This window comes from Lagenorhynchus albirostris, chromosome 14, assembly GCF_949774975.1.
Source record: "Lagenorhynchus albirostris chromosome 14, mLagAlb1.1, whole genome shotgun sequence".
Taxonomy (NCBI): domain Eukaryota; kingdom Metazoa; phylum Chordata; class Mammalia; order Artiodactyla; family Delphinidae; genus Lagenorhynchus; species Lagenorhynchus albirostris.
The window spans coordinates 20,761,753-20,786,969 of record NC_083108.1 but is presented as its reverse complement, the minus strand read 5'-3'; the positions used below and the strand labels follow the sequence as shown (position 1 = coordinate 20,786,969).

The 25,217-nt window shown below is 40.2% G+C and overlaps 1 protein-coding gene across 1 annotated transcript in view; it reads left to right on the top strand.

The window, feature by feature from the left end:
* DCC (DCC netrin 1 receptor) overlaps positions 1–25,217 on the top strand; it is a 764,559-nt gene that overhangs the window by 373,954 nt on the left and 365,388 nt on the right. The window contains exons 8-9 of the mRNA XM_060121767.1: positions 7,782–7,938; positions 24,833–24,987. Coding sequence (XP_059977750.1) covers positions 7,782–7,938; positions 24,833–24,987 — 312 coding nt within the window. The remainder of the gene's footprint in view (positions 1–7,781; positions 7,939–24,832; positions 24,988–25,217) is intronic.

The window sequence follows — 25,217 nt, the reverse complement described above, 5'->3', positions numbered from 1 at the left end:
GCTACTAACTCATGGAGAATATAGGCTGTCTCCTAACTGCAATCCCAGGAGTCTTACTTTACTTCAGAAAAAAAAATGTCATCCATCATACCTCTTACTTGATGCTGATGAACGTGTGAACACAGGCCAAGCACATATTTTGCTTTAGCTAGAGTAGCAACCAGGAGTCAAACTTAAAATAGATACCTCTGTTATGGTGGATGAACACCTGTATCTTATATTTCAGAATTTCACATGCCTTATGTTATATTTTGAATTATTGGATAATTTTACCTGCCATAATTCAAATTGACATGGGTCTTTAGGCAAATCAACATATTGAATGATTAAAAAAAAATCTACCAAGACTTTTTAAAAGATCCATCTTTTCTGTAGGAATTAATATTGTTCTATTTAGAGTGACCAAGGAGAAATACTGGCATTTGATGCACATCCACAATTTAAGATTATCTAATGTGTTTTTATTACTTAATCAATCATCTCTGGTAGTTACTCCTTTTGTTAGCCTACTTAATAGATTTGAAGAATGAATGCTAGGTTCAGGCCAATAAGCCTCTTTTATGGTTTACAGTTTTACTATCATTTCCCTCACCGCGGTATATTAAAAAAGAGACAGGATGAGCTTACATGAGTAAGCACTCAGCTGTGGTTGCAAATTCTCCATGCTCACCATCTTACTTCCCAGAGAGGGGACTGTAATAGAATTGGTCTGTCTGTCTCTCTCAGCTGTATATAGGCTTAGAAGGACACATTCAAAAAGAAACAGGGATCTAAGGAAACATCATTCATACACATTCTCTGCCCCCTGTTGTTTTGTAGTGGCTTTATAGCAGTGATATAATGTTCTGCTTGTTTAAACTTAATCGAAATAAGTAATAATTTATCTTTGCTTTATATCCTCCTTTATTCATTTTATTTTTATTTCCCTTTAATTTGTTTTGGTAGCTATAAAATTTAAGGGTGAATAGCTAGGGGTTAGAGTCAAGTATACGGCACACAGATTCTCAGTAAACCTCCACATCTTGCCAGTGCCCCCAGCCTTCAGTCTCCTCACACTCATTCTTATCCTGTCCGTAGATGACATGGCATTTGGTGAACCTGTCAGTCTGAAATTATGACTCTCAAAGACACTTCAGAACATTGAAAGCCGCCCATCCTGGCAATGAGCATTTCCACGGCTATACTTACACAGTACCCTTAAATAAATAATATAGAAATCTATTTTAAATCCCATGGACTGGGGCTTCCCTGGTGGCTCAGTGGTTAAGAATCTGCCTGCCAATGCAGGGGACATGGGTTTGAGCCCTGGTCCGGGAAGATCCCACATGCCACGGAGCAACTAAGCCCATGCGCCACAACTACTGAGCCTGTGCTCTAGAGCCTGCGAGCCACAACTACTGAGCCCATGCGCCACAACTACTGAAGCCCGCGCACCTAGAGCCTGTGCTCCACAATGAAAAGCCACCACAATGAGAAGCCTGTGCACCGCAACAAAGAGTTGCCCCTGCTCACTGCAACTAGAGAAAGCCCGTGCACAGCTACGAAGACCCAATGCAGCCAAAAATAAATAAAGAAAATAAATAAATTTTAAATCCCATGGACCAAGTTGGAAGTTTGCCTTTAGTAGAACTCACTGAACCATCAAATTGGAGGTTTTTTTTCTTTTGTCCCTTGTTATTCTGAAATAGTAAAAGCAGTTGTTAAAAGTACCTACGCTACTAAAGAGAGTAGCTTAAACCTTTAGTTCTTCTTATGTAATCTGCATTATCTTCAACTTACTTTTTCTTGAATTTCTTACTGGAAGAATTCAGTTACTCAACAACAACAACAACAACAAAATTAAAATGCTCTAGCACTGAGTCAATTCTTTTTTTTTTCCTTAACAACACAGACTGTCAGCTATTTTACATTGGTAGTGTCTTATTACCAAAGGAAACTGCATGGAAAAGCACCGCTTCTTAAATCCTGCCATGTTGATTTGTAGCTTTAGAGGTTTGTGTTCTTTAGATGTTCTCCATCTCCTCTTGAAGAAGAGGATTTCATGGCAGTCGGGACAAAGCACCATATGGTTGGGTTGAGGTGAATGATCATAAAAGCACATGAGAGATGGGAGGAGAGGTGTCACTTGTCAGTCTTTATCCCTAGAGGAAGCTCTGGTGACAGGGGAATGATTGAAACGGCACTTTTGGGGTCGCTGGGCATGGAGAAGGGGTAAACAATGACTAGGAATTCAGTGATATAAACTCAAGGGAAAGGATGGAAGCAAAGGGAGCTGGGGATTGGGTAGAAGTGTAACTCTCCTGCAGTTGGTGAAAGATGCCAGGGAGAGACATTGATGGGAGAGATGATTAAAGATGCCTCGTAAAGCCCTGGAATAGTGACAGATGGAAAGGCTACAGTGATTAGTAAGAAAATACAGAGAAGGAAAGAAGACCTGAAATGAAGTAAACTCTTGTAGGAGGAGGCATGTGCGATGATAAAAAGGGAAAACAAAGGATGAATTTTTCTCTGCTACCTGTTAAGGGAAATAGGCACAGAGATGGAGGGGACCAAGTCCTGTCCTTGGATATAGGAAGCACTCTTTTCCCCAACTCACTTGACCTATCAGAGCCCAAATCCTTCTTAAAGCCTTTCCAGTAGGGTGTCTGGATTTCCAGCCTGACAACTTGACATTGGGCCAGCAAAAACAGACTTTTTGCTCCCTGGATCTAAAGATAGAGAAATTAAAAATACCATTTACTGAGTACAAATCATACACTAGGGAGCGTGAGCAGCCCTTGAAGTCCATCTCTCGTCATCACTCAACCCTGCATGTTAAAGATTTTGGATCAGTTTTTAAACATGGAAAATAGGGCTTCCCTGGTGGCGCAGTGGTTGAGAGTCCACCTGCCGATGCAGGGGACGCGGGTTCGTGCCCCGGTCCAGGAAGATCCCACATGCCGCGGAGCGGCTGGGCCCGTGAACCATGGCCGCTGAGCCTGCGCGTCCGGAGCCTGTGCTCCGCAACGGGAGAGGCCGCAACAGTGAGAGGCCCGCGTACCGCAAAAATAAATAAATAAATAAACATGGAAAATAATCTTCAAAGAAGCTAAATAACTTCTCAAGTCACATAGTCACAGAGTATCAGAGCAGGGATCCAACATCATGTCTATTTAATTGCAGTTTTCTAGTCAGAACCATTTGTTTACGTAACGGATAGATTAACCACCTCCACAAACTGCTTGTGACTCTTGCTCCATTTTGGATAAACTCTTTAAAAGGTATTTCCCTAAATGAAGTGAAAATAAAGAAAGCATTAAAAGCATACAACATATGCGTTTACATATATACAATGTACAGATTGTAAACACATTCATTCACACATGTGATGGTTGACCAGTTCTCCAGATATTATTTTTTTCTTCTCATTTTGTCTTTTGAAAAGACTTTAAACTCTGAGAGATGTAGTTATCTCTGCTAAAATGATAATACTTTCCAGAATTTGTTTTTCTTCTTATCTCTTTGTGTGGCCATAGGTAATTTTTCGTAGCATACTGCCTTAGCCTTGCAATTCTCTTTGATGTGTGGTCCTGGGATAAGCATCGGACTTCTTATAACAAATCCCCAGGTCAGGGCTGCACAGGTCAGGCCAAAGCAGTTTTCCAGGCTTCTTTTCTGCTCCTTAATAAAATGTTATTGCTCTTAGAAACATTCCTATATGAATGCGTGTTTTACATTGTTTGGTACATAGTTGGATTTCGGAAACATTTTCCCCTATTTGATCCAAAATGAAATATTCTTACCACTAGCCTACATTCCCTGGAAACCTCCCTCTGAGTTCAGTTTTTCACTCCACTTTGTAATTTATTAGCAGAGTAATAATGATTAGCATAACCAACTTGCAGTGATAGCTCAGTCTCCTTCCAGTACCTAATCTCAAATACCCATTTTTCATGGTGGCAAAATGAAATTTTCTAATCAAAGTCTAAACATCATAATTTCACAAGTTTGCGAAGCCTTTCATTTAGCTAACAACTGCAAAAATGCATTGGATGCCTAGGATGTGACTAAATACAGTGCACTAGATTTGGGGAGTAAACTATGGTGAACGGTTTAGACTTGGTACCTACTCTTACCAAGCATATCCTTTGGGATAGGATACAAAAAAGTGACTAGACCACAGCAGTGCAGTGTAGGACATGTCCTGAGGGGATGCTTATTCTTCTTGTGTGAAAGCTCAGTAGAGGCACCTAAGCCAGGATGGGGATCAGTGAGGTGACTCCTAGGCTGAACTCAAGAAGCCCAGGTCAGAGCAGCAAAGCAGTTGGAGGGAGGAATTCCATCCAGCTCAGGTTCAGCACATGGAAGTAGCAGAGGTAAAAGCATGAGGTTCTCATGGAACCCAGCAAGTTCAGCTTGGAGAGCTGAGAGGTAGCAAGGAACCAGGCCTGCAACTGAAGCCTTTCGAAACTCCTCAAGACTAGCTTCTCAACCCCAGAGACCTTCAACTGGATCCTTTATCAGGCTTAACACTGCCCAAGACAACTGAGACGGTAGACTGGGATGGGAGGAGCCATGTTGGAGGTGGGAGGAGATAGGTCCTTGAGGATGAAGCAGGAGTAGGGAGAATTCCCGAGCTGGCCTTCCTCCCTGGAATTGGGAAAGGATTAAAACAGGCCTTCACACCTTGCCTTACATGTCCTCATCCATCCATGAATATTGAATGGATTAATTATTGGTTACATGCATTGATTTACCAAAGAAAATTCATACATGTATGATCCAACTCTATAGCACTCTTACTATGGATAGTTTATAAAATGATGAATTAAATAGGTTTCTGGGAACAGAATAGAAATGGTTCAGTGAGAAAGTGTGTTCTGATTTCTAAACAACCATCCTGCCAAAACACTTAGAACGGGACACATTTGTAAGTAAGAGACTGTCTCAAACTTTGTAATTGTCTTACATACATATACCGTATGTCTTCAAATTAGTTCCAGGCTCTCCCAAGAAAAAATTCATGGTTTTAAAATAATTAATTCTTCACTTCAAGAATAGCCATAGGAGATTATAGACATTCAATAAATAATGGTTACTTGTTTTTAGATACTAATCCAGTAAGTTATTTCATGTAAATATTTAGGTTTAGTGAGATATTATATAGTTCATTCATTGCTATCTCATGCTAACCAAAATTGAAAAACGGTTTCAAATCACTATGTTTTTTAGTCCACATTTCTTAGATTTATTAAAATTCATAATACACTAGCTCAAACGCCATGATTCTTTGAATTTTGAAAATAATGTGGAACTTTAGGAAAAAAAAGTTAGTCTTTGTCATTTTCAACCATATACAGCCAAGCTTTTTTCAGTAAGCTTGTGAAATTACTTTGTGAACTCTAAAAACTCCAAACTACAATTTAAATGTTATCTACTTCTCCATTTAGACAATTAAAAGCTAGAGTTTGGTGTCAAAGGAATAACAACAAGAAAAACGTCCAAAAGAAAAAGACATAGATGTTTGGCCTTAGCACAGTTAGATGATCCTATCATTTCACTAATGTTCTCTGTTTATATTTTATTTTTATCAAATCTGCCAGCTAATGAAAAGATGCAATAAATAAAGCATCTGGCTGATCTGCTGGCTACATTTATAGTATTTCAGTTCTATAAAATAAAAATAGACATGGGGAGTAACAGGGTTGGTTGTATGATGTTTAATGCAAATTAAATATTTTTGTGTTTTTATGAATATGTCTTATCATCTTTCATATGTCTCACAGGGATTGGAGGTCAGGCATTGTTAATAAGCTCAGAGAAAAATTAATGTCCATAAACACTGTATATTAAAAATCCAACAGAAAGAAAGCATCTCTGGTATCTAGAGGGAATGTAGCTCTACAGAAAACTTAACCCAATATTGTAATTGTTATCAATGATTTTTGCGATGACATCACAAAAATGTTATTATTATTGGTTTTGAGTTTCAAAACTATCTATTCTTTGGATTTACATTATCTTAAGAAATCACCTCCTTTTCCGGATGTTGCTATGATAAAATATATTTAAAAGAAAAACCAAAAACTATGTTATACTGTGGCAAATTCTCCTCTTCTTCTCCATGACAATAGATAAAGAAGCTGTAACCATGACAACAGTAATGGGCCCGGGAGATTAGGGCCAGACTGGAGATTAGGGCTCCAAGAGCAAAGAAAAGAAGTCCTGATTGGTTCTTTATTGAGACCTTATGTGATGACAAGTTACTGTTGAGAGAAAGCATGAAGGATTAGTAAGAACAAAATGATTTCTCTTGTATAAAGTAAGAAGCCATTCCTTTGTTAAAAATGTGTCCCTTCCTTTTTATATAACGACTGTTGAAATTGAGGTAAGGAGTCCATGATTAATTGTCTCCTGAGCTTTGTCTGATAAATCGAGTCTAGACTAGCTCTGTGAGAAGACACTTCGGAAGCCTGGAGCAAAAAGCATCTGTGTGGAGCCCCATCACCCTCCTTGTTGGCAGCCCCTGAATGGGTGGAGAAACCAACTCGTTTTTGATGTGGTGCCGTCTATAAGCAGAGCGCTCTTGGCGGAAGAGGATTTGAGAATTTCTTTCCTGTTCTTTGAAAACTTACCTTTCTAACTTCTTGAAAATTCTCAAAAGATTTTTCCAAGCCATCATTGTTCACATTTTGTTTTTAAAAAATCTTCTGTTTAAAAAAAAAAAATTGAAAGGATCCCATTTTCTTTAAAGTGGTGAGATGTATAGGTATTACATTTTGAGAAAACATGCTATCTGTGATTTTAACATGGATTCATTGATAAAGGGGGTATTTGCTATTTTTGAAGTGATAAATTTACAGGCCTGAGAATGTTTGGTCAAATGGTATGAATATTTTTCATTTTAAAGTATTTTGCCAAATTGACTTCTAAAAAAGATTGTACTCTTACAAACTTCAGCTGATAGCATGAAGGTGCTATACCCTAGCCAACGTTTTATATCAATGTCTTTAGATTCATGCTACTCTGACAGATTTTTTTTTAAAAGCTTTTTTTAAAAAAATATATTTATCTATTTATGGCTGTGTTGGGTCTTCATTGCTGCACGTGGGCTTTCTTTCGTTGTGGTGAGCGGGGGCTACTCTACATTGCGGTGCACGGGCTTCTCATTGCGGTGGCTTCTCGTTGCGGAGCACGAGCTCTAGGAATGTGGGCTTCAGTAGTTGTGGCTCGTGGGCTCTAGAGCACAGGCTCAGTAGTTGTGGCACACGGGTTTAGTTGCTCTGCGGTATGCGGGATCTTCCCGGACCAGGGATCAAACCTGTGTCCCCTGCATTGGCAGGCAGATTCTTATCCACTACGCCACCAGGGAAATCCCCATTTTTTTTTTTAATTGAAGTGTAGTTGGTTTACAATGTTGTGTTAGTTTCAGATGTAAAACAAACTGATTCAGATATATATATATAGATATAGATATATATATTCTTTTTCAGATTCTTTTCTCATATAGGTTATTACAAAATATTGAGTATAGTTCTCCATGCTATACAGTAGGTCCTTGTTGGTTATCTATTTTATATATAGTAGGGGTGGAGGAGGGATAAATTAGGAGTTTGGGATTAACATATACACTCTAATACCTTTGATTCCACTTACTGTTTCTTTTCTTCCTCTTTTGTTCCTTCCTTTAGAATCTATGGGAAGGTACCATTCTATGTTTGCTAACGGGTCTTCTTTGCCTTCCTATGCATTTCTTACCCATGTCCCAACACCTCTGACAGCCTCCTCTCCTTCCTCCTTAGCTATCCCGAGCTCCAGCATCCTCCCTTCTGCTCCCAGAGACGTGGTCCCTGTCCTGGTTTCCAGTCGGTTTGTCCGTCTCAGCTGGCGCCCGCCCGCAGAAGCAAAAGGGAACATTCAAGCCTTCACGGTTTTTTACTCCAGAGAAGGTGACAACAGGTAGGTACTACCAATGAAATTCAGCCTAATCCACCAGGTCTTTAAATGTAGACTGTGGCGTGATGGCAGCGGGAGGTCTTGAGCAGGAACTGTGGAGACTGTGGGAAATCTCTCCTCTGTGCCCTTCACTCATTACTCGGTGGAGATAACATGTCTCTGTTGCCTGTGTGGGGTTTTTTTAAGGCAGGATTGTGTACAGAATCAAATTCAATCATTTATAGAAAACTTCCTTGAAAAACAGAAAAGCATGTAAATATATGATATCAGGGCTTTTTGTTTGTTTTTTTAATTTCCTTGAGTTTCAAAGTGGTAAGCAGAGAACAGAATTGGGCTGTGTATTGATAGAACCAAGTGTGGGAGAACCAGTGTGGCAGGGTGCAAACTCAGCTCTGTCACTGACATCATGTGATCTCAAGAAAATGACATAACTTCTCTAAACCTTACTTCACTCTTTAATAAAGAGGAAATAATAGTACTTACCTTGAAGGTTTTTGTTAGGATTAAATTAGCTTGCATTTACAAAGGTCATTTAAGAGTATCTAGTATTTGCTAAAAGTTCTTAATATCATTATTGTCTAGGTAAAAGTGAGGTGTATGCGTCTCGTTTCAAGATTACAATCTACTGTTGTTTTTTTGGGGTTTTTTCTCATCATTTTTTCTTTAAGATGTTTCACTGTTTTAAGGCTTTGAAGTTTGATTTGTAAGTCTATGATAGTTATTGGTTAGTTCTAATCTATAAGAATAAACTGTACGACACCCCATTTAATTAAATATATTACGCTTATTTTATATTCTCTATTTGATCACTCTCATATCTGCAGTCTTTGTGTTTCTGCTGACTCTTCCTCATGGGGGATTACTTCTTCCCATGTTTGAGTGATTCTTGATTGTTAAATCTAGTTCTTAGAAATTTATCTGAGGGAATTTTTGAGGCCAAGGTTTAAAGTACATTCTCGGGGAAGATTTGCTTTACCAAAACGAGACCACATTAAACCAAATTTTCACTAAGGTATATTTGGTCCATACAGGTCTCATACTGATATTTTATTAGTTATCAGAAAATCCGTTGTGTGATAACATTTGTTTTTCTTCCATTTTTAACATATCAACTTAAATAAATAAATGCAGACTTGTGGTAAGCAATTTTTAGAGACGTTTTTGTTGTTCCAACTGAGCTAAGACTGAGACTGGCATGTATTCACCAATTCTCTCATGAGGCTAATTTCACTTTCTAGTTCATCTACTGAAGTTTGGTCTTTCAGGATCCTGGCTGTATGCAAGGTTCTCCAGTCAGACCGTGTACCCAACTTCACCTGCAGATTTGTTTCTTGTTCTCTTCTCCTGTTAGTTTCTAAAGCTACTAGCTCCAGACTTCTCTTGAAAGGCAAATACTCTCAGTTAAACACCGGCCCCGCAAGTCAGCTTTCCCACTATGATAATTCTCTTACTTTGCTGCCAGCAAGTTCCTGGATAATTTTTTTTTTTTAATAAAAGAGATTTTGAACAATTTTGGCAGCATTTTAGGCGTGCTGTAACAGAAGGGTTTTTCACATACTATCTAGTTTGCCATACTGCTTGAAATGGAATTTTGTAATATTTATCAAATGCCCATGTGATTGGTAAGATTAAAGCATAAAGCCACTCTGTAAACATCTCACTTAGAAGGAATCAGAAAGCTATAGGAAGCTTTCTTAATGGACCTTTACATTCTGTTTTTTAAGCATTTTGTAAGTTTCTCTCCTCATCAACTTTTGGGCTTTTTTTGTGTTGCCAATTAAAGGTGATAAAAGAGATCAGCGTGTAAAAGCTGAATTTGCTTTAGAGAAACGATATATTGCTAAATCCCAAGATTCTGTAGAGAAGAACACCTATTTTCAGATGTACTCAGCAGACCTACCTATGCCTCTCACACGGGGAGGGAACAGCATCATTATGTCCTTCAGTAGATGAGGATTTTGATAAGGCAACTAGAATCTTTACAAAATAGCCGTCTGTTGACTTGGCTGAGTTCCAAGTTTCACATCTTTTCTTCCATTTTAAACCTCCTCTTATATACAACCAGTCTAAAGTGGACATCCAGTGGTACACAGGGGTTCCTGGGATGTGGCAGCTTCTTCTTTCATCCTTTCTTTATTTTAATATTATTTATTTTATTTTATTATTTATTTTTGGCTGTGTTGGGTCTTTGTTGCTGCGTGTGGGTTTTCTCTAGTTGCGGTGAGCAGGGGCTACTCTTTGTTGTGGTGCGCAGGGTTCTCATTGTGGTGGCTTCTCTTGTTGTGGAGCATTGGCTCTAGGCGTGCAGGCTTCGGTAGTTGCAGCAGTCGGGCTCAGTAGTTATGGCTCACAGGCTCTAGAGCACAGGTTCAGTAGTTGTGGCGCACGGGCTTAGTTGCTCCACAGCATGTGGGACCTTCCCAGACCAGGGCTTGAACCCGTGTCTCTTCCATTAGCAAGCAGCTTCTTAACCACTGCGCCACCAGGAAAGTCCCCTTCTTTCATTCTTGAATGAGGGCAGCATTCATTTTCTGTAAAGTTTTCCAGCCAAAAGAAATATGACCTGTTTTATGCATCTCCATATATAGAATATTTGGTGGGGGTGATAATGGTGGCATAGGGGAAGTAGAGAGGGAGAAGGATAAAGAAAGAGAGAGAGTGAAGGAGAGAGAGAGACACAGAGAGAGGATGAATCTGGTGGGACCTAGTTGTTGACAAGGCTGAGCTCACGCTGATCCTGACTATCACTATTCGTTCTTCTGGAGAAGAAGAGACTAGATGTGATGGCTGTCACAAGCCTTCCAGTGCCTGTTGAGAACAATGGGGACGGGGAGGGGGGCAGAGCCAGGATTCAAGTGTGAGGCTTCTAGTCTCTCAAACCTGTGAGTGCTTTAAACACGTAATGACCTGGAGGAACCCTTCAGGATTTGAAAGGCACAGGACAGTTTGGGCTGGCTGGAGTGGTATTTAGCTCAAAATGCTGCAGTGTGATGATCAGATGGCACACTGCAGCTTCCCTCATGCTGCGTCTCAAAATGCTTTTCTTTCCAGTTCACAGCAGCAAAGTATATCTTTAAGTTTCTGTTTTCTTTTACGATTTGACCTGACTTTAAAATGAAAGGAAAGAAATATACATATGTTCCCTAAGATCATTCATTACCTGAGGAAGCAGGCATTTGTTTTAGTGGAATCTCTACCACTGTTTAACTCTGTGTCCTTATGAGAAGTCTCGTAAGTTCTTTGCGTGCAGCTGTGAAAACAGGTAAGGATTCTTGCCCCCTTGTCTTCACGTATCCACATGGATTTCCTGGAGGCACCTTAAATTCACCCGCCCAAAACCATACTCACTGTCTCCTCCTTAAATATCTTTTTCTTTACATTTCTTGGTTTATGTTAGTACCTTCCATCCTGTTGACCAAGTAGCAAACCCCAGGTCATATTTTATTCCTCCCTGAATGTTAGCACTGCCATTAGTCATCAGGTCCTGGCAGATCTACCTTGGCCACGGCTCAGCCATGGCCCCTGTATTCTGTCATCTCTACCATCACTTACCTGATCTCTGACAATAGCTTCTCACCCTCTAATCCATCCTCCTCACTGTCTCGAGCTATCTTTTTTTTTTTAAAGTCTCCTTTTTTAAAAAAAATATTATTTATTTATTTATTTAATTTATTTTTGTCTGCGTCGGGTCTTAGTTGCAGCACGCGGGCTCTCTAGTTGAGGTGCGTGAGCTGAGTAGTTGTGGTGCGTGGGCTTAGTTGCCCTGCAGCATGTGGAATCCTAGTTCCCTGACCAGGGATCGAACCCACGTCCCCTGCATTGGAAGGCGGATTCTTTACCACTGGACCACCAGGGAAGTTCCTCGAGCTATCTTTTTGAAATACAGTTTGGATCACTGACTTCACTGCTTAAAAATGTGAAAGTGTTTCAAATTTAAATATGATAAAATTTCTATGTAAAGACATGCACACAATAACTACCAAACTCCCTTGAATGGAAGTCTATCTCCAATCTATATATAGGTAGAGTGTGATTCCTATAACCTATGAAGATTAAAAATATACCACTTGGGCTTCCCTGGTGGCGCAGTGGTTGGGAGTCTGTCTGCCGATGCAGGGGACACGGGTTCGTGCCCTAGTCCAGGAAGATCCCACATGCCATGGAGCTGCTGGGCCCGTGAGCCATGGCCGCTGAGCCTGCGCATCCGGAGCCTGTGCTCCGCAACGGGAGAGGCCACAACAGTGAGAGGCCCGCCTACCAAAAAAAGAAAAAAAGAAAAAAATATATATATATATCACTTAAGTCCAAATGGCTGGGTTTGGAAATGGTACTACTATTTTATCAGACATGTGAGTTTTGTGTATTTAATTATGTAAAAACCAGGAAGAACACCTCTCTGCTGTGGTGGACAAAGGGAAGATGAATGCTACCTCTCGGAATTGCTGTGAGGACTTATTGAAAGAATTCAAGTAAAGCATCCAAGGCAGTCACTGCACAAAGGCAGAGGGTCTCAGAATAGTGTGAGTTCAAAGACAGTATGGAAGAGAGGCTGAAAATAAGGCCCAAAGGTAATGGTGGTAACAGTAATAATTAACAACAATAGGTTTCCATTTTTTTAATATGAACCATTTATTTTCAAAGCTGCTCACTGTTTCCTGCTAATAAAACCATTTTATCCTTTATTCATCTATTGATATCTTCCTTACCTTTCAAGCCCATGCATCCTTCCCCCATACCCTCTTGGACAGTTATTCCTGTGGTCATACCACGGTCCTTGTCAACGCCAATCTCTGCAGCCTCTCCATGATCTCGATTTCAAACCTCATACTTTCATCTCAGTCTCTCATTTTCCTACCTTCCGTTTAAGACTCTGATTCCATGGGGACCTACAATTCATTGATTCTATGGCATTTCCATTGTCCCTCATCCTTCATGTTTTCCTTCATTTGTTAAACAGCTAAAACCCCATGGCCAATTATTATAAAGACTGACATACAGCAATGTTTTGCTTGTTACTGTCTCATTTAATATTAACTTCTTGGCCAAAATCAACTCAAGTAACTGTAATTTTCTATCTACCTTTTCTTGCATTCTTGTAGCTGAATATACGTGGAAGAAAATATGTAGCTTTGCTGACTAGTCTTGAAATTCATAACTACTTATCTGAAGTTGCCTCTTCATGGTGTTGGGGGTTGCATCGCACGTAGCAGTCAGCCTCTCTCACACATGATCCTAATGATATTTCCTACCTTTTCCTCTCTTCTCAAATCTCCAACACCTTCCCTCTTTCCCTCACTCTTAATTGACCTTGCTTCTAATCTCCTGGAAAATAGTAGCAATCACAATAAAAGTTGTACCAGCTTCCATGTCTGATTTACCTAAGTGGGTCTTTAAGCATCTAATCTGTCTTTCCTCAAAGTGCTATAAAAGAACTGCCCATGCTCTTAACAGGGCCAAATATTCACTTATGCACTAGATCCCATCCTTTTTTTTTTGCGGTACGCGGACCTCTCACTGTTGTGGCCTCTCCCGTTGCGGAGCACAGGCTCCGGATGCGCAGGCTCAGCGGCCATGGCTCACGGGCCCAGCCGCTCTGCGGCACGTGGGATCTTCCCAGACCGGGGCACGAACCCGCGTCCCCTGCATCGGCAGGTGGACTCCCAACCACTGCGCCACCAGGGAAGCCCTCCCATCCTTTCTTGAAAACCAAAGAACAAAGCTTCAGCCCAGTGTTTCTCCTCCTCATCAACGTTTCCCACCTCGGGGTATCATGCCCATCAGCATACAAGCATGTATTTGTATTTTCCATCTCAACGAATCATCCCTCTCAACCCCATTTCTCTCTTCCTATCACTTCATTCTATTCCCTTTTATAGCAACATACCTTGAGCTGTCTAACTTCACTCCAGTACCTTACCTCATATTCCAGTTATGATTCTGTCCCTAGTATTTCACTGAAACTGTTCTTATCGAGGTTTACCAGGTGACATCCATGTTGCCAAACCCAGTAGTCAATTCCTGGTCCTCTCATTACTTGGATAATTAGCAAATTTTGTCACATTCGATCACTTTCCCTTTCATGAAACATACTCCTCCCTTGGATTCTATTACGTACATTCTCCTGGTTCTATTCCAGTCCCTCTGGCCACTCATTTTTAGGCTCTTTTACTCCTAATCTCCCTGACCTGTACTGAATTGCCCTAGGACTCCGGCTTTGGAAATCTTGCTTCATCCAGTTTGTGACTTTATATTCTGTCACTATGTTGATGTCTTCCAGATTTGTATATCTGGCCCTGACGTTTTACCTGCAATTCTGAATCATATATCCAAATTCCTGCTTGGTTTCTCAACTTTGATTTATCATGAGCATCTAAAACTTAAAACTAAATACCCATTTTCCTTCAGCCTCAAACCCTTTCCAAAACGTTATCATTCCAGAGGTTCCTGCATCTCAGTGTCATCTGCATATTTCTCATTCCTCAGCCCAAAGTCCTTGGAGTCATTGTTAGGTCCTCTTTTTTTCTCACGCTCTATATCAAATCCACCATCAAATCTTGGCAGTACTGTCAAAATATCTTCTGAATCCTTGATACAATAGGATACCTGATATTTGCTACAAAATAATACTAAAAGACTGGCTTTTGTGATTTATTTGAGCTGAGTGATGGGAATAAAGTGGTTCATCCTATCATTCCGTCTAATTTTGTATTGCTCAAAATTTTCCATAATAAAAAAGAAGTCGAATAAATAAATGAAAATAAAACATAGATGGAATCCTACCACTTCTTACCTCTTTTTTACTACGATCAGGTCTCATGTGAACTATTGCTATAACCTCTCAAGTCTATTCTTACCATACCAGCTGGAGTTAACCTGGAGTTAACACAAGTTAGATTGTGTCAATTCTCATCTTCAAAACCCTCCAATGACTTCCTGTCTCATTCAGAGAATAATCAGAAATCCTTCCTGATCTGACCCCTTTTCACCTTCCCAACTTCATCACTTACCGTGTTTACTGTTTTCTTATTTGCTCACTCCTCTCCAGTCTCACTGGCTTCTCTGTATTTCCTATATATACCAAGAATCCTTTTCCCTCAAGACCTTTGTACTAGTTCTTCAGTCTGCCTAGAATGTTCCTTCCCTCAGACATCCACATGGATCATTCTCTAACTTTCATTAAGTCTTTGCAGAAATGGTACTTTCTCTTGGAGGTTTTACCTGACTGCTAGCATTCCCAGCGTCCTTTTTTATTCTTATTTTCACCACTGCATTATTACGTTTTAGTTATTGTTTCCTGAATCCCCTTTCTCGCCACCAGAATATAAGCATTATGTGGGCAAGGATATTTTTATCACTTTTATTCATTGAGCTATTCTCAGCACCTAGAGCAATACATAACCCAGAGTAAACACTCACAGAATAGTTGTTGAATTGAAGCTCCAACTGAAATGTCAATCACCATGTGAAACTCTACATGGTCCTCCAGGTCAGAAGTCATCAGTTTCTCCTTTATCCTCCCCTTTCACTTTGATTACATCCCTATTGTAGCATGTGGCACCTTGTATCTGGTTTTGTGTTAGTTTGAGTACATGTGTGTTTCTCTCCCAATGATTGAGACTAGATCTTATTTATAATTCCGTATCCAAGTGTCTAGTCTCCTGACTTCTATAGACGTTTACTGATTGGAACTGATATGATAAAAGTGGCAGAGAGACAAATGTGATATTCTTAATAGATTTTTCCTCAACCAGTAAAGCAAATTGTGTTACTGAGGAAGATGAAAAGCTGACTGCAATTCAATAAAAACTTCTAAGTTGAGAAACAAAAAGTTGATTTTGAAATTTGATTCCAATATCTTTGTTCATTTTCTGTTTTCTGGCTCTCAGCTAGAACGAATATATGCCATATGTCTCTGAGCGATTAGCTGTGATGCTTGTTTGCTCATATAGGTTTCTTCAGCCCCTTAACACAATAGCTTTCTAAAAGGTAGTGGATTTAACATTTGCCTCAGATTTGCAATGGCTTTGTCAGGCAATTACTCTAGCTCAGCTTATCATTAATCTGTCTGACTGGTTAATGGTGTCAATAAGGCAAGTGCCTCCGTTAACATTTTTTAATCAACCCCTCAGGAGCTTTCATTTCATAAGTCAGAGGATAGCATAAATTCTAGAACCTGAAGGCCAGAATTCACAGAGATGCGATTGCTTCGCAGATATCCAGCTGTCTCCTACCAGTACCTAAAAATCGTTAGAATGGAAAGTGATCTTCGGAATCCTAGCCCAACTTCCTGCTACTTACACATCTAGAGATTGATGCCAAGGGAGGGGGTCATTTGCATCCCTAAGGCCACAGAGTAAGCTTCCAGAATGAGAGCGGAGCGTTTATTGAGTACTCGCTGTGCCAGGTAACAGGCTAAGCATCTTATATAAATTATCTTATTTCATCCTTACAGCAAAACATTATCCAGATGAGGCTTAAAGAGGTTTACACCTCTGTTATATAGCTAGCAAGAGGTAGAACCAGGATTGAATGCAGGCCTGACTCCAAAACAGGTGTTCTCAATCCCTGTACTTGCTTGTTTCCAGCAGTTAGTGGATTAATCTAGAAGAGAACCAAGCTTTCTTGATAGCTTCAGACTTATGACATGGATTTCTTCTGTAGGCTTCTTTCTGATAATTTTCTGATTCAGTGGCAAAGTTAATTTGCATCATTTATCTACTGTATATAAGACACAGTAGCAAACTTTTTATGTGTGCATAGAACGTTATACCTTCCATTCAATAATCTAAAATTACGTATGGAGTGTGACTCCGTGTATTCACAAGGTTAAGGCTTTGGGGCTGTGAAATTGAACGGCCTGGGTTGCAGTCCTGGCTCAGAATCTTACTAGCTGTGTGGCCTTGGGGCAATTATTGGTGCCTTCATTTCCACTCGTGGAATACTGATAGTACCTGACATGTAATGTTGTGATGAATATTAAACAAAGTTAAGAAAATGTGCCTAAAACACTTGCTCATTGCCTGGTACACTGAAAGCACTCAACTTTTTGTTATTTAGTACCAGGTGCTAACTATGGTGTGGGTTGGAAGTGAACAATCAGTGAAATACAGGTATTTCCCAATTCATATTTAGAAAGAACTTTATCAGTTTCACAAACATTAGCCCATTTGATCCTCAGATAAGGCAGGGACGATAATCTCTATTTTACAAATGAGCTTGTGTGACTCAATTGAGACTGTCTACAAAGCATTGCCTAAGAAGCTACACAACTAGGAAATATTAGAAGCAGGATTTAAATGCAGGTTTCTAGTCCAGCAATCTCTTTACTATACCACACAAAGTAAAAGATATTTCCTAAAAGACGTACATATAAAGTACTGAGGGAGTTCAGATGAGAGAATTAAAACACTTTCATAGGCATCATTCAGTATAATCCTCACAATAACCCTGTGAGTTAGGCAGATAAGTATCTTCTTTTTGCAAATGAAGCAGGGAAGGCTGCAGGATAGCCCCTGACTCGCTCAAGGTCACACGCCTATTTTGTGGCAGAACAAAGACTGGACAGAGCCTTCCAACGTGCAGCACTGTATGCTTTACCTGGTTTTATGCCACCACAGGAAACCCCTGCTCACTGCTTGGGATTAGAGACCAGCTTTTCATGATTGCCATGGAGGATTCATTTTAGAATTCATCGTGCGTTACATTTTCAACACGGTGTTTACATATTCTTTCCCTGCTCCTCGGTTGAGGACCGGGCAGCAGATGAAGCTTGTTATGAAGGGAGTGTGTTGTGATGGAAAGAGAACGAGACTCAGAATCCAACCACTTTCTGGCTCTGTCTTAAAGCAGGGCAGAGTCAGCCCTCCTCTCACTCTGCTTCTCTGCAAAATGTAAAACCCTGTCCTCTTTACCTCAAAATGAGTGGTTTAATTTTTCCCATGGCCCTGATGCGTATTGCAATATAAAACCTGTCATCGACAGTTTCCACATGTAAATGAACAACCCATTATTCACTTGTGAGTTGACAATGTGTCCAGAACTGTGTGGGAAACGATCGAGAAGGGAATAGTCTTCTTGGAAACAGTTTAGCCGTGTTTAGTAGGTGGGCAAGACTAAGTGTATCAGTGGAGCTGGAGCAGTGACACATCTAGAAATATTTAGGAAGCAAAATGGACAGAACAAGGTACAAGACTGGTCATTAATGGTGAGACAGAGGGGGTTTTCAAGCATTGTTTAGAGGTTTCAGCTTATTTAGATGGACAGATGGTGGGGCAATTTGCTGAAATTAGGATGCTGGAAAAGATCCAGGTTTGAGAATGAAGGTCGGAAATTCAGTTTCGGACACATTGTGTTTGACATACCTTTACAACTTTCAAGTTGGAATGTCAGGCAGAGCCTTGAAAATAGGAACCTGGAGCCCAGAGGAGAAGTTTGGGTTGGAGATAACATATCAGGAATTTGTCAGCATGTAGATGATAACAGCAGCTAGGGAAGGAGAAGATGGGCCATCCCCATAAAACAAACCGAGAAGAGGGCCCAGGACTGACTCGTATTTATTAGGGGAGCATTGGCTGGAACTAAGTTAAAATAAATAACTTGAATCCAAAACTTCTCTTTTTCTGTGAAAAGGTAGCTTTTTTATTTGTTGTTGCAGTAGTTATTGGATGCAGTAGTCTTTTGGATGTGTCCTAGGTGTGCCAACAGAGATTATGTTAAGGCAAAAATTTTTAAAGCCTGTTCCTCAGACCGTGTGTGTGTGTGTGTGTGTGTGTGTGTGTGTGTGTGTGTGTGTGTTTTAAACAATTCAAGTAAAAACAATTTTTAACCAAACTTTAGTGGAAATGCCTCTGACCAAGAAGATGATCTCTGTTCCCCCATCATGCTTTGTCTTGGGGTAGATCACCTCTGAACCTACTTTCCCTTCAAGATAACACTGATTCCAAAGTCTGTGGTTCTGGGGTAAGAAAGGGTGTGGCATTTGGATGGTTGTTGCGGCTGTCACTTTGGGCCCTGTTTCAGTGACCAGCATATTTCCACTTTGAAATCCTCTCATCACTGCACCCTTCTTGCTCTCACTGAGGAAAGAAAAATGAAAGTGGAGTGGATCAAAAGATGTTAAAAAATCTTTCCATCAAAAATACCGTAGGTCCTTTCTTACAAAGGAACATTAATAGAACTCTTCCTTCTTGAAGCAACTAATTAGGCATTTGGTACATCAAGACAGGGTTTGTTGCTCAGCTCACAGCTGTGACTGAATGTTAATGCCCCGCTGTACTTAGCCCTTAGGAGGATATGTGTTTTCTTAATATGTATGCAGGAGACAGGTTACAAATGATCCACTAAGAAACAGAACCATCGTAATCTGTAAACTGTGTTTACTTCTGAAATGTAAATACAGAAGGGCTGAATTCAGCTAATACACACACACACACACACACGTAATTTTCTATTCCCAATGAAGAATATTAGATTAAAAAAAAAACAAAAAAAAAAACCTTCTTTTAGTAGATCTCACTCTTCACGTCATGAAAATGAGACCCAGGAATGTGGAGTGGCATCTGAAGGCCACCTGAGTAAGCTGAGATGGAACGCAGAACAGAACCCAGCTCTCTAAGCATTTCTGAGATCACACTATGTGAAGATGTTATCCAATTAGTCTATTAAAATTTTTACATTTATTTATGCATTCATTTTCTTTTTAAATGTGCGCACGAGCAGCATAGGCATTCTTTACCTGCAGTGGATATATAGACTGAGTGTCAATAAAATATGAATGGAATATGACTTCTCTTCTAAAATAGTTCACAACTGAGTCAAAGAGACAAACCTGTCAACACAACGTGATATGGGCTGCAGAAGATGTGTAAATCAAGAGCAACAAAAGCACAAAGGAGATAATATTTTATGCTGCTTGAATCAGAGGACATGATGGTAGGAAAGCTCTAGCCAGGAGATTTCATTTGAATTGGATTTGAAGGATGAATGGGCTTTTGCCAAACTGAGAAGGAACTGAGTCAGGAGAAAGTAACTCCAAGATAATCAAAATAAAGCAAAACAAAATTAATGAAAGTCAGAATGACAAAGGTAGGGATGGATAGGGTGTTGTGGAGCTGAGTGACCCATTGCAGATGAGTGCATAAAGGTTTGGGCCACATCTTGAAAGTCTTTGAATCTTGTCCCAAGGAATGGAGATTGTATTAATGATAGAATGGCAGCCAGCATGATGTTTTGGGCATGGAGTTGACAGATGATGTATGTTAGAAGAGTATCTCTGTCAATGGAAGACAGAAGTGGGAGGACCAATGACAAAAAACTAGGAAAAGCTATTATAATGTAATACATTGTAAGTAGGAACCAGAGCAGGGGCCAGATCCGGGCACGGGAGAGTATAGCCTAACCAGAGTTAGGTTTCAATGCATACTGCTTAAGGGTGCATTCCACGCCACCATGTTTGACTCCCTGAATCAAAATGTATCAGCATCTACAAAGACTTTAAACAAAATGCCTCATCTCAGCAAAGCAGCAGAAGTATTGTTACTGGGTCAGAATGTATGCTTTTAGAACACAGTAGTTATTTTCCAAGAAACCTCAACCAGGTAACCCAAAGCAACCAAGAACCAGAATTTACAAGAAAGAGATGCTTCTTCCTAACACACTCTTCTTGGTCTCCATGTAAAGGTCAAAGAAAGCAAGCTGCCTACATCTTTTTCAGCCAGCAGAAAGAGACAGACTTTATAATTTATTCTCTATGTGGATGTTCAGTGAATGAATTTGCAGTGAATGGATTCTAGAAAGCCCAGGTGATTTACTTCCTTTACTTCAGTCAACTTTATCTTGAACTTGCCTGAACCCCACACTGCCAACCAACTCAGAGTCAAGGAGAAAAGAAATGGAGCAATGAAGCTCTGTCTGACAGTACATCGACCAACACAGACCATGACGCTAAGCTCTGAGGATTTGAGGGGTAAATTATGTCTTCAGAGTTATAGGAGAGAACTTCATGGAGAAGCAGCCTGGGCCCCTGCTGCTTTCCCAGGAGTGGTTGGTGTGGTGACAGTCGCGACACCCGAACACAGTAACTGGGCAAAGTCCTGACGTCTACTGTTCTTCAGAACCTAGTGTGGTATCTGCCCACTTACAGAGGATCATGGGCTACAGCGGGCTAATTACTAACTGTCTAAACACAGAGATTATGGAGAGTTTACTTTACATGGCTGGCATTGCCCTATTGTGGAACCAGAGAAACAGGAGTAACAAACTGCCCTTCCAAATTTAGATTCTACTTACTTGTTGGGAAATGATTTGCGCTGGTTTGTTTTCAGCTATTAAAGAACAAATGGGGTGATCAAAAGCCACCTGCGAATCTTTGAAGAAATCTGTGAAGGGTGACATGGCAGTAAATGCCATTGTCTTAGAATGCATTGGTATCACGTTTGATGTTGCCCCAGTGGGACCCAAGAAAGCATCAGAGCTTGCACCTGAGAAATCTGAGGCTCAGATAAGTTAATGAGGAAGCCAAGACAACCACCGCAGGCTTAAAACTCTTGAATCCACTCCACAGTCTACATAGCATTTTGATGTGACCTCAGTTTGATAGGATAAGCAGATTTCTGAAAATTGGCACATAAAATGGAAATGTTTAGGTTAAATTGTTGTTTAAAACCATTAAGAGCCCACATTGAAGAAACTAGTGGTAAATCTAGGGCAGTGCTAGCGTCTGGTTGGAGGAAGGGCTGAGATCACTACCATGGAAGTGTTTTCTAAAGATGTTTTGTTCATACTCTTAACGCTGAGGAAGTATCAGTTGTCCATATCAATGAATATAATTTTTTTTTATAACCATTAGTAATCTGGGATATTTTTGGAGGCTGCTGGAGATTATAAGAACCTAAAACTCCCTTCCTTGTAATAAAATCCAGCATCCCCTTTTTATGTGAGTAATGTTTCTATTATATGATCTTAGACATTCTTACCTGGACATGCCCAGATGTTCTTGCCTCTTTTTCCTTTGAAGAATGCCTTTTCAAGGGGTTATGCCAGCATGTCCTAGAACACAGCTATTTCATCTAAATTATTCAGTAGTTATAAGAATAAAGTCAGTTGTGAAAGCTGTCCTTCCTTATAGATACTCAAGGAGTTTGGTATGCAGATCTGACCTTCAGTGACAAATATGTTGCTTGAAGGTTTACAAAATACATCCTGAAATGACTCATAACAGATGATAATTACACTCATTCTCCCAGTGGTTTCTGAATGCCCAAGTGTCTCTTCTTTCCCTTTAGGAGCTCATGTCTTCTACACAAAGTACCCATGATCCAAATAGGCCCCTTGTTTTCCCCTATTGTTGAATGATACCAATACTGGCTCTAGAGGATGAAATCCCAAATTTCATTCTTAATGGTAATATTCATTAACTGTGAGTCCTTTAAAAAAATGTTGTTTCTTTAAATCTCACTTTTACGTCTATAAAATAATGATAATAAAACCATCCTATTTATATAAAAAGAGAGGCAATGCATATAAAAATTCTGCTGAAAGAAAATAATATGCAAAACTGTCTACATCCACAAGGCGTACAATCTGATTATGAGGGTTTTCTTTTAAAAAGCAATCTATTGTCCTGAATCATCTTAGTTTGGTAGAATAAATCAGTGTGATGTGTGATACATGGGAGCCCTATCTGATGTTTCTTACTCCTACTTACAGATAGGTCGCTATTGAATCCCACCCACATCCCTCCCTCACTGTAAGTCACAATTCAGCCTTGCAGCAAATTAACACAGTACTTGTAAAGGGATACCTAAACCTTGGGCTATATCCAGATTCATACAGGGTGCTTTTTTGTTTGTTTATCATGGTAAAATATACAAAACGTAGCATTTACAGTTTTAACCATTTTTAAGTGTAGAGTTCTGTGGCATGAATTGCATTCACTTTATGGCACAACTTTCACTGCCCTCTATCTCCAGAGTTTCTTCATCTTCCCCAACTGAACTCTGTATTCATTAAATACTAGCATCCCATCCCTCCCTCCACCTTGCCCCTGGTAACCACCCAGTGTGCATATTTTAATTATGAGCGGTAATGGATAAATGAATGCTAACCGCTATAACAAGCCCTCAAATTTATAATGGCTCTAATCTGTTTGACTCTGTAAAGTATTATAGGACAAGGATGTTCCCGATTGACAGGCAGTTCTTCTCCCAGGTCTTCTCCAGAATTCTTGCAAAAATTTGACTTCTCCATCATCTGTGTATGGTTTCCAAGGTCTGCCTGCCACATATGTGGTTTTTCAAGGCCAGGCCTGGAATCAGCACGCGTTGTGTACACTCAAGCTCATCGATTAGACCCAGTCACATGGCCTCATCTTGGCTTCAGGGGAGCCAGGACATACAGTCTAGTACATGAAGAAGGAGAAATGGGTTTGAGGAGGATCCAGCCAGTCTCTGTCATATCAGTCAAATTAAGAGTGTATATATGCCCGGCAATCACTAGTCATGCCCGTAGAACTTTGTTTTCACTTTTCTCTTTGGAAGCTTACTTTACCCTGGCAGCAAAATAGGTTTTATTTTAAATATCTCCCCAAACAAAATAAAACTGAATGGTAACATTAAAATGAATATATAATTCCACTGAGATGTAAGAGATATCATCTAGACGTAGAAACCTTAAGAAACAGTTAAGTGGCTAGAAGGAACTCTTTCTTCACATTCAATTGTACGAGACCAATGAGGATATAAACGTCTAGAATCATGTGGGTCCTTAAAGCGTACTTTAGGAGTTCCGCTTCTTACATGTCAGCATCCATATTCGTAGGATTTGTCTTCTCTTAATATGAACTATAAATCTCACCATGATCAGCAGGTTAATTCGTTTGTTTGGAGCCCTCTGAGGAAGTTTTTAATTGGAAAATAAATTGGACACATGTAGATGTGGCTTGAAGAAAAGGCAAGTAGACACGTGTTCCACTTTCTCCTCACGAGGAAGGGCATCTACTTCTTTCACTAAATTGCACTTAACATAACCACAGGACCTCAAGCTCTGTACACATCAACACTTGGCCTCTGCCTTTTCCTTTCCTACAATGAAGGAAAATGCATAAATGCATTTGTTGACAGTACTGACAAAGACTGGCTTGTGGAATAATCAAAACCCTGATTTCTGTCATTAGCTGAATGCTTACAAAACGCATCTTCCTGCCTACATTCCAGACGCTTCTTATTTTACTAGCTCTTTGTTATGAGTTTTGAGACTAAATTGTAAAGTGTCAAGGGAAAAGACTTTCGTATGCAAGGTTCATGGGAATGGCATAAACTTGAACTCCCCAGAAACCCTGCAACATTTATTTATAGGCTCTTCCAGTCAGTTTACATCCCATAGTAAGCCTTCCAGGTCTTGCCTTACATGCAGAGTCAACAGGAAATGAGTAAGCAACCTTTTGGTCTACCTTACTGCTGTTGCTCATTATTATTATTTTTAATTAATTAATTTATTTTTGGCTGCGTTGAGTCTTCGTTGCTGTGCGCGGGCTTTCTCTAGCTGCGGAGAACGGGGACTACTCTTCCTTGCGGTGCGCGGGCTTCTCATTGTGGTGCGATGGCTTCTCATTGCGGTGGCTTCTCTCATTGCAGAGCACAGACTCTAGGCACATGGCCTTCAGTAGTTGTGGCTCACGGGCTCTAGAGCTCAGGCTCAGTAGTTGTGGCGCAAGGGCTTAGTTGTTCCGCGGCATGTGGGATCTTCCTGGACCAGGGATCGAAACTGTGTCCCCTGCATTGGCAGGCGGATTCTTAACCACTGCGCCACCAGGGAAGCCCCTCTCTTGCTCATTAAGTAAAGGCTGTGGCTAAAAGTATTCATGTGGGAATAATCTTTCCCTGCAACTTTTATTTCCTAGGGAACGAGCAGTGAATACATCCCAGCCTGGGTCCCTTCAGTTTACTGTGGGAAACCTGAAGCCAGAAGCCATGTACACCTTCCGAGTCGTGGCCTACAACGAGTGGGGACCAGGGGAGAGCTCTCAGCCCATCAAGGTGGCCACTCAGCCTGAGTGTGAGTATGAGACAGGAAGGGCAAATTTAGAAATCATTTGTTTTCGTTGGCGATATCTTTGAATCCTTTCATAATAATTTATTGAGGTGACGGAATGGAAGGAATATTTCTGAAGCAACATGTTTAACCCGAGGGTTTTTAAAGGTAAGATAACTTTAACAAAATGGCCTTCCCACTTTGGCCATATCTCCATAATGACAAATTAACAACTATCAAGGCCTGGTCCATCC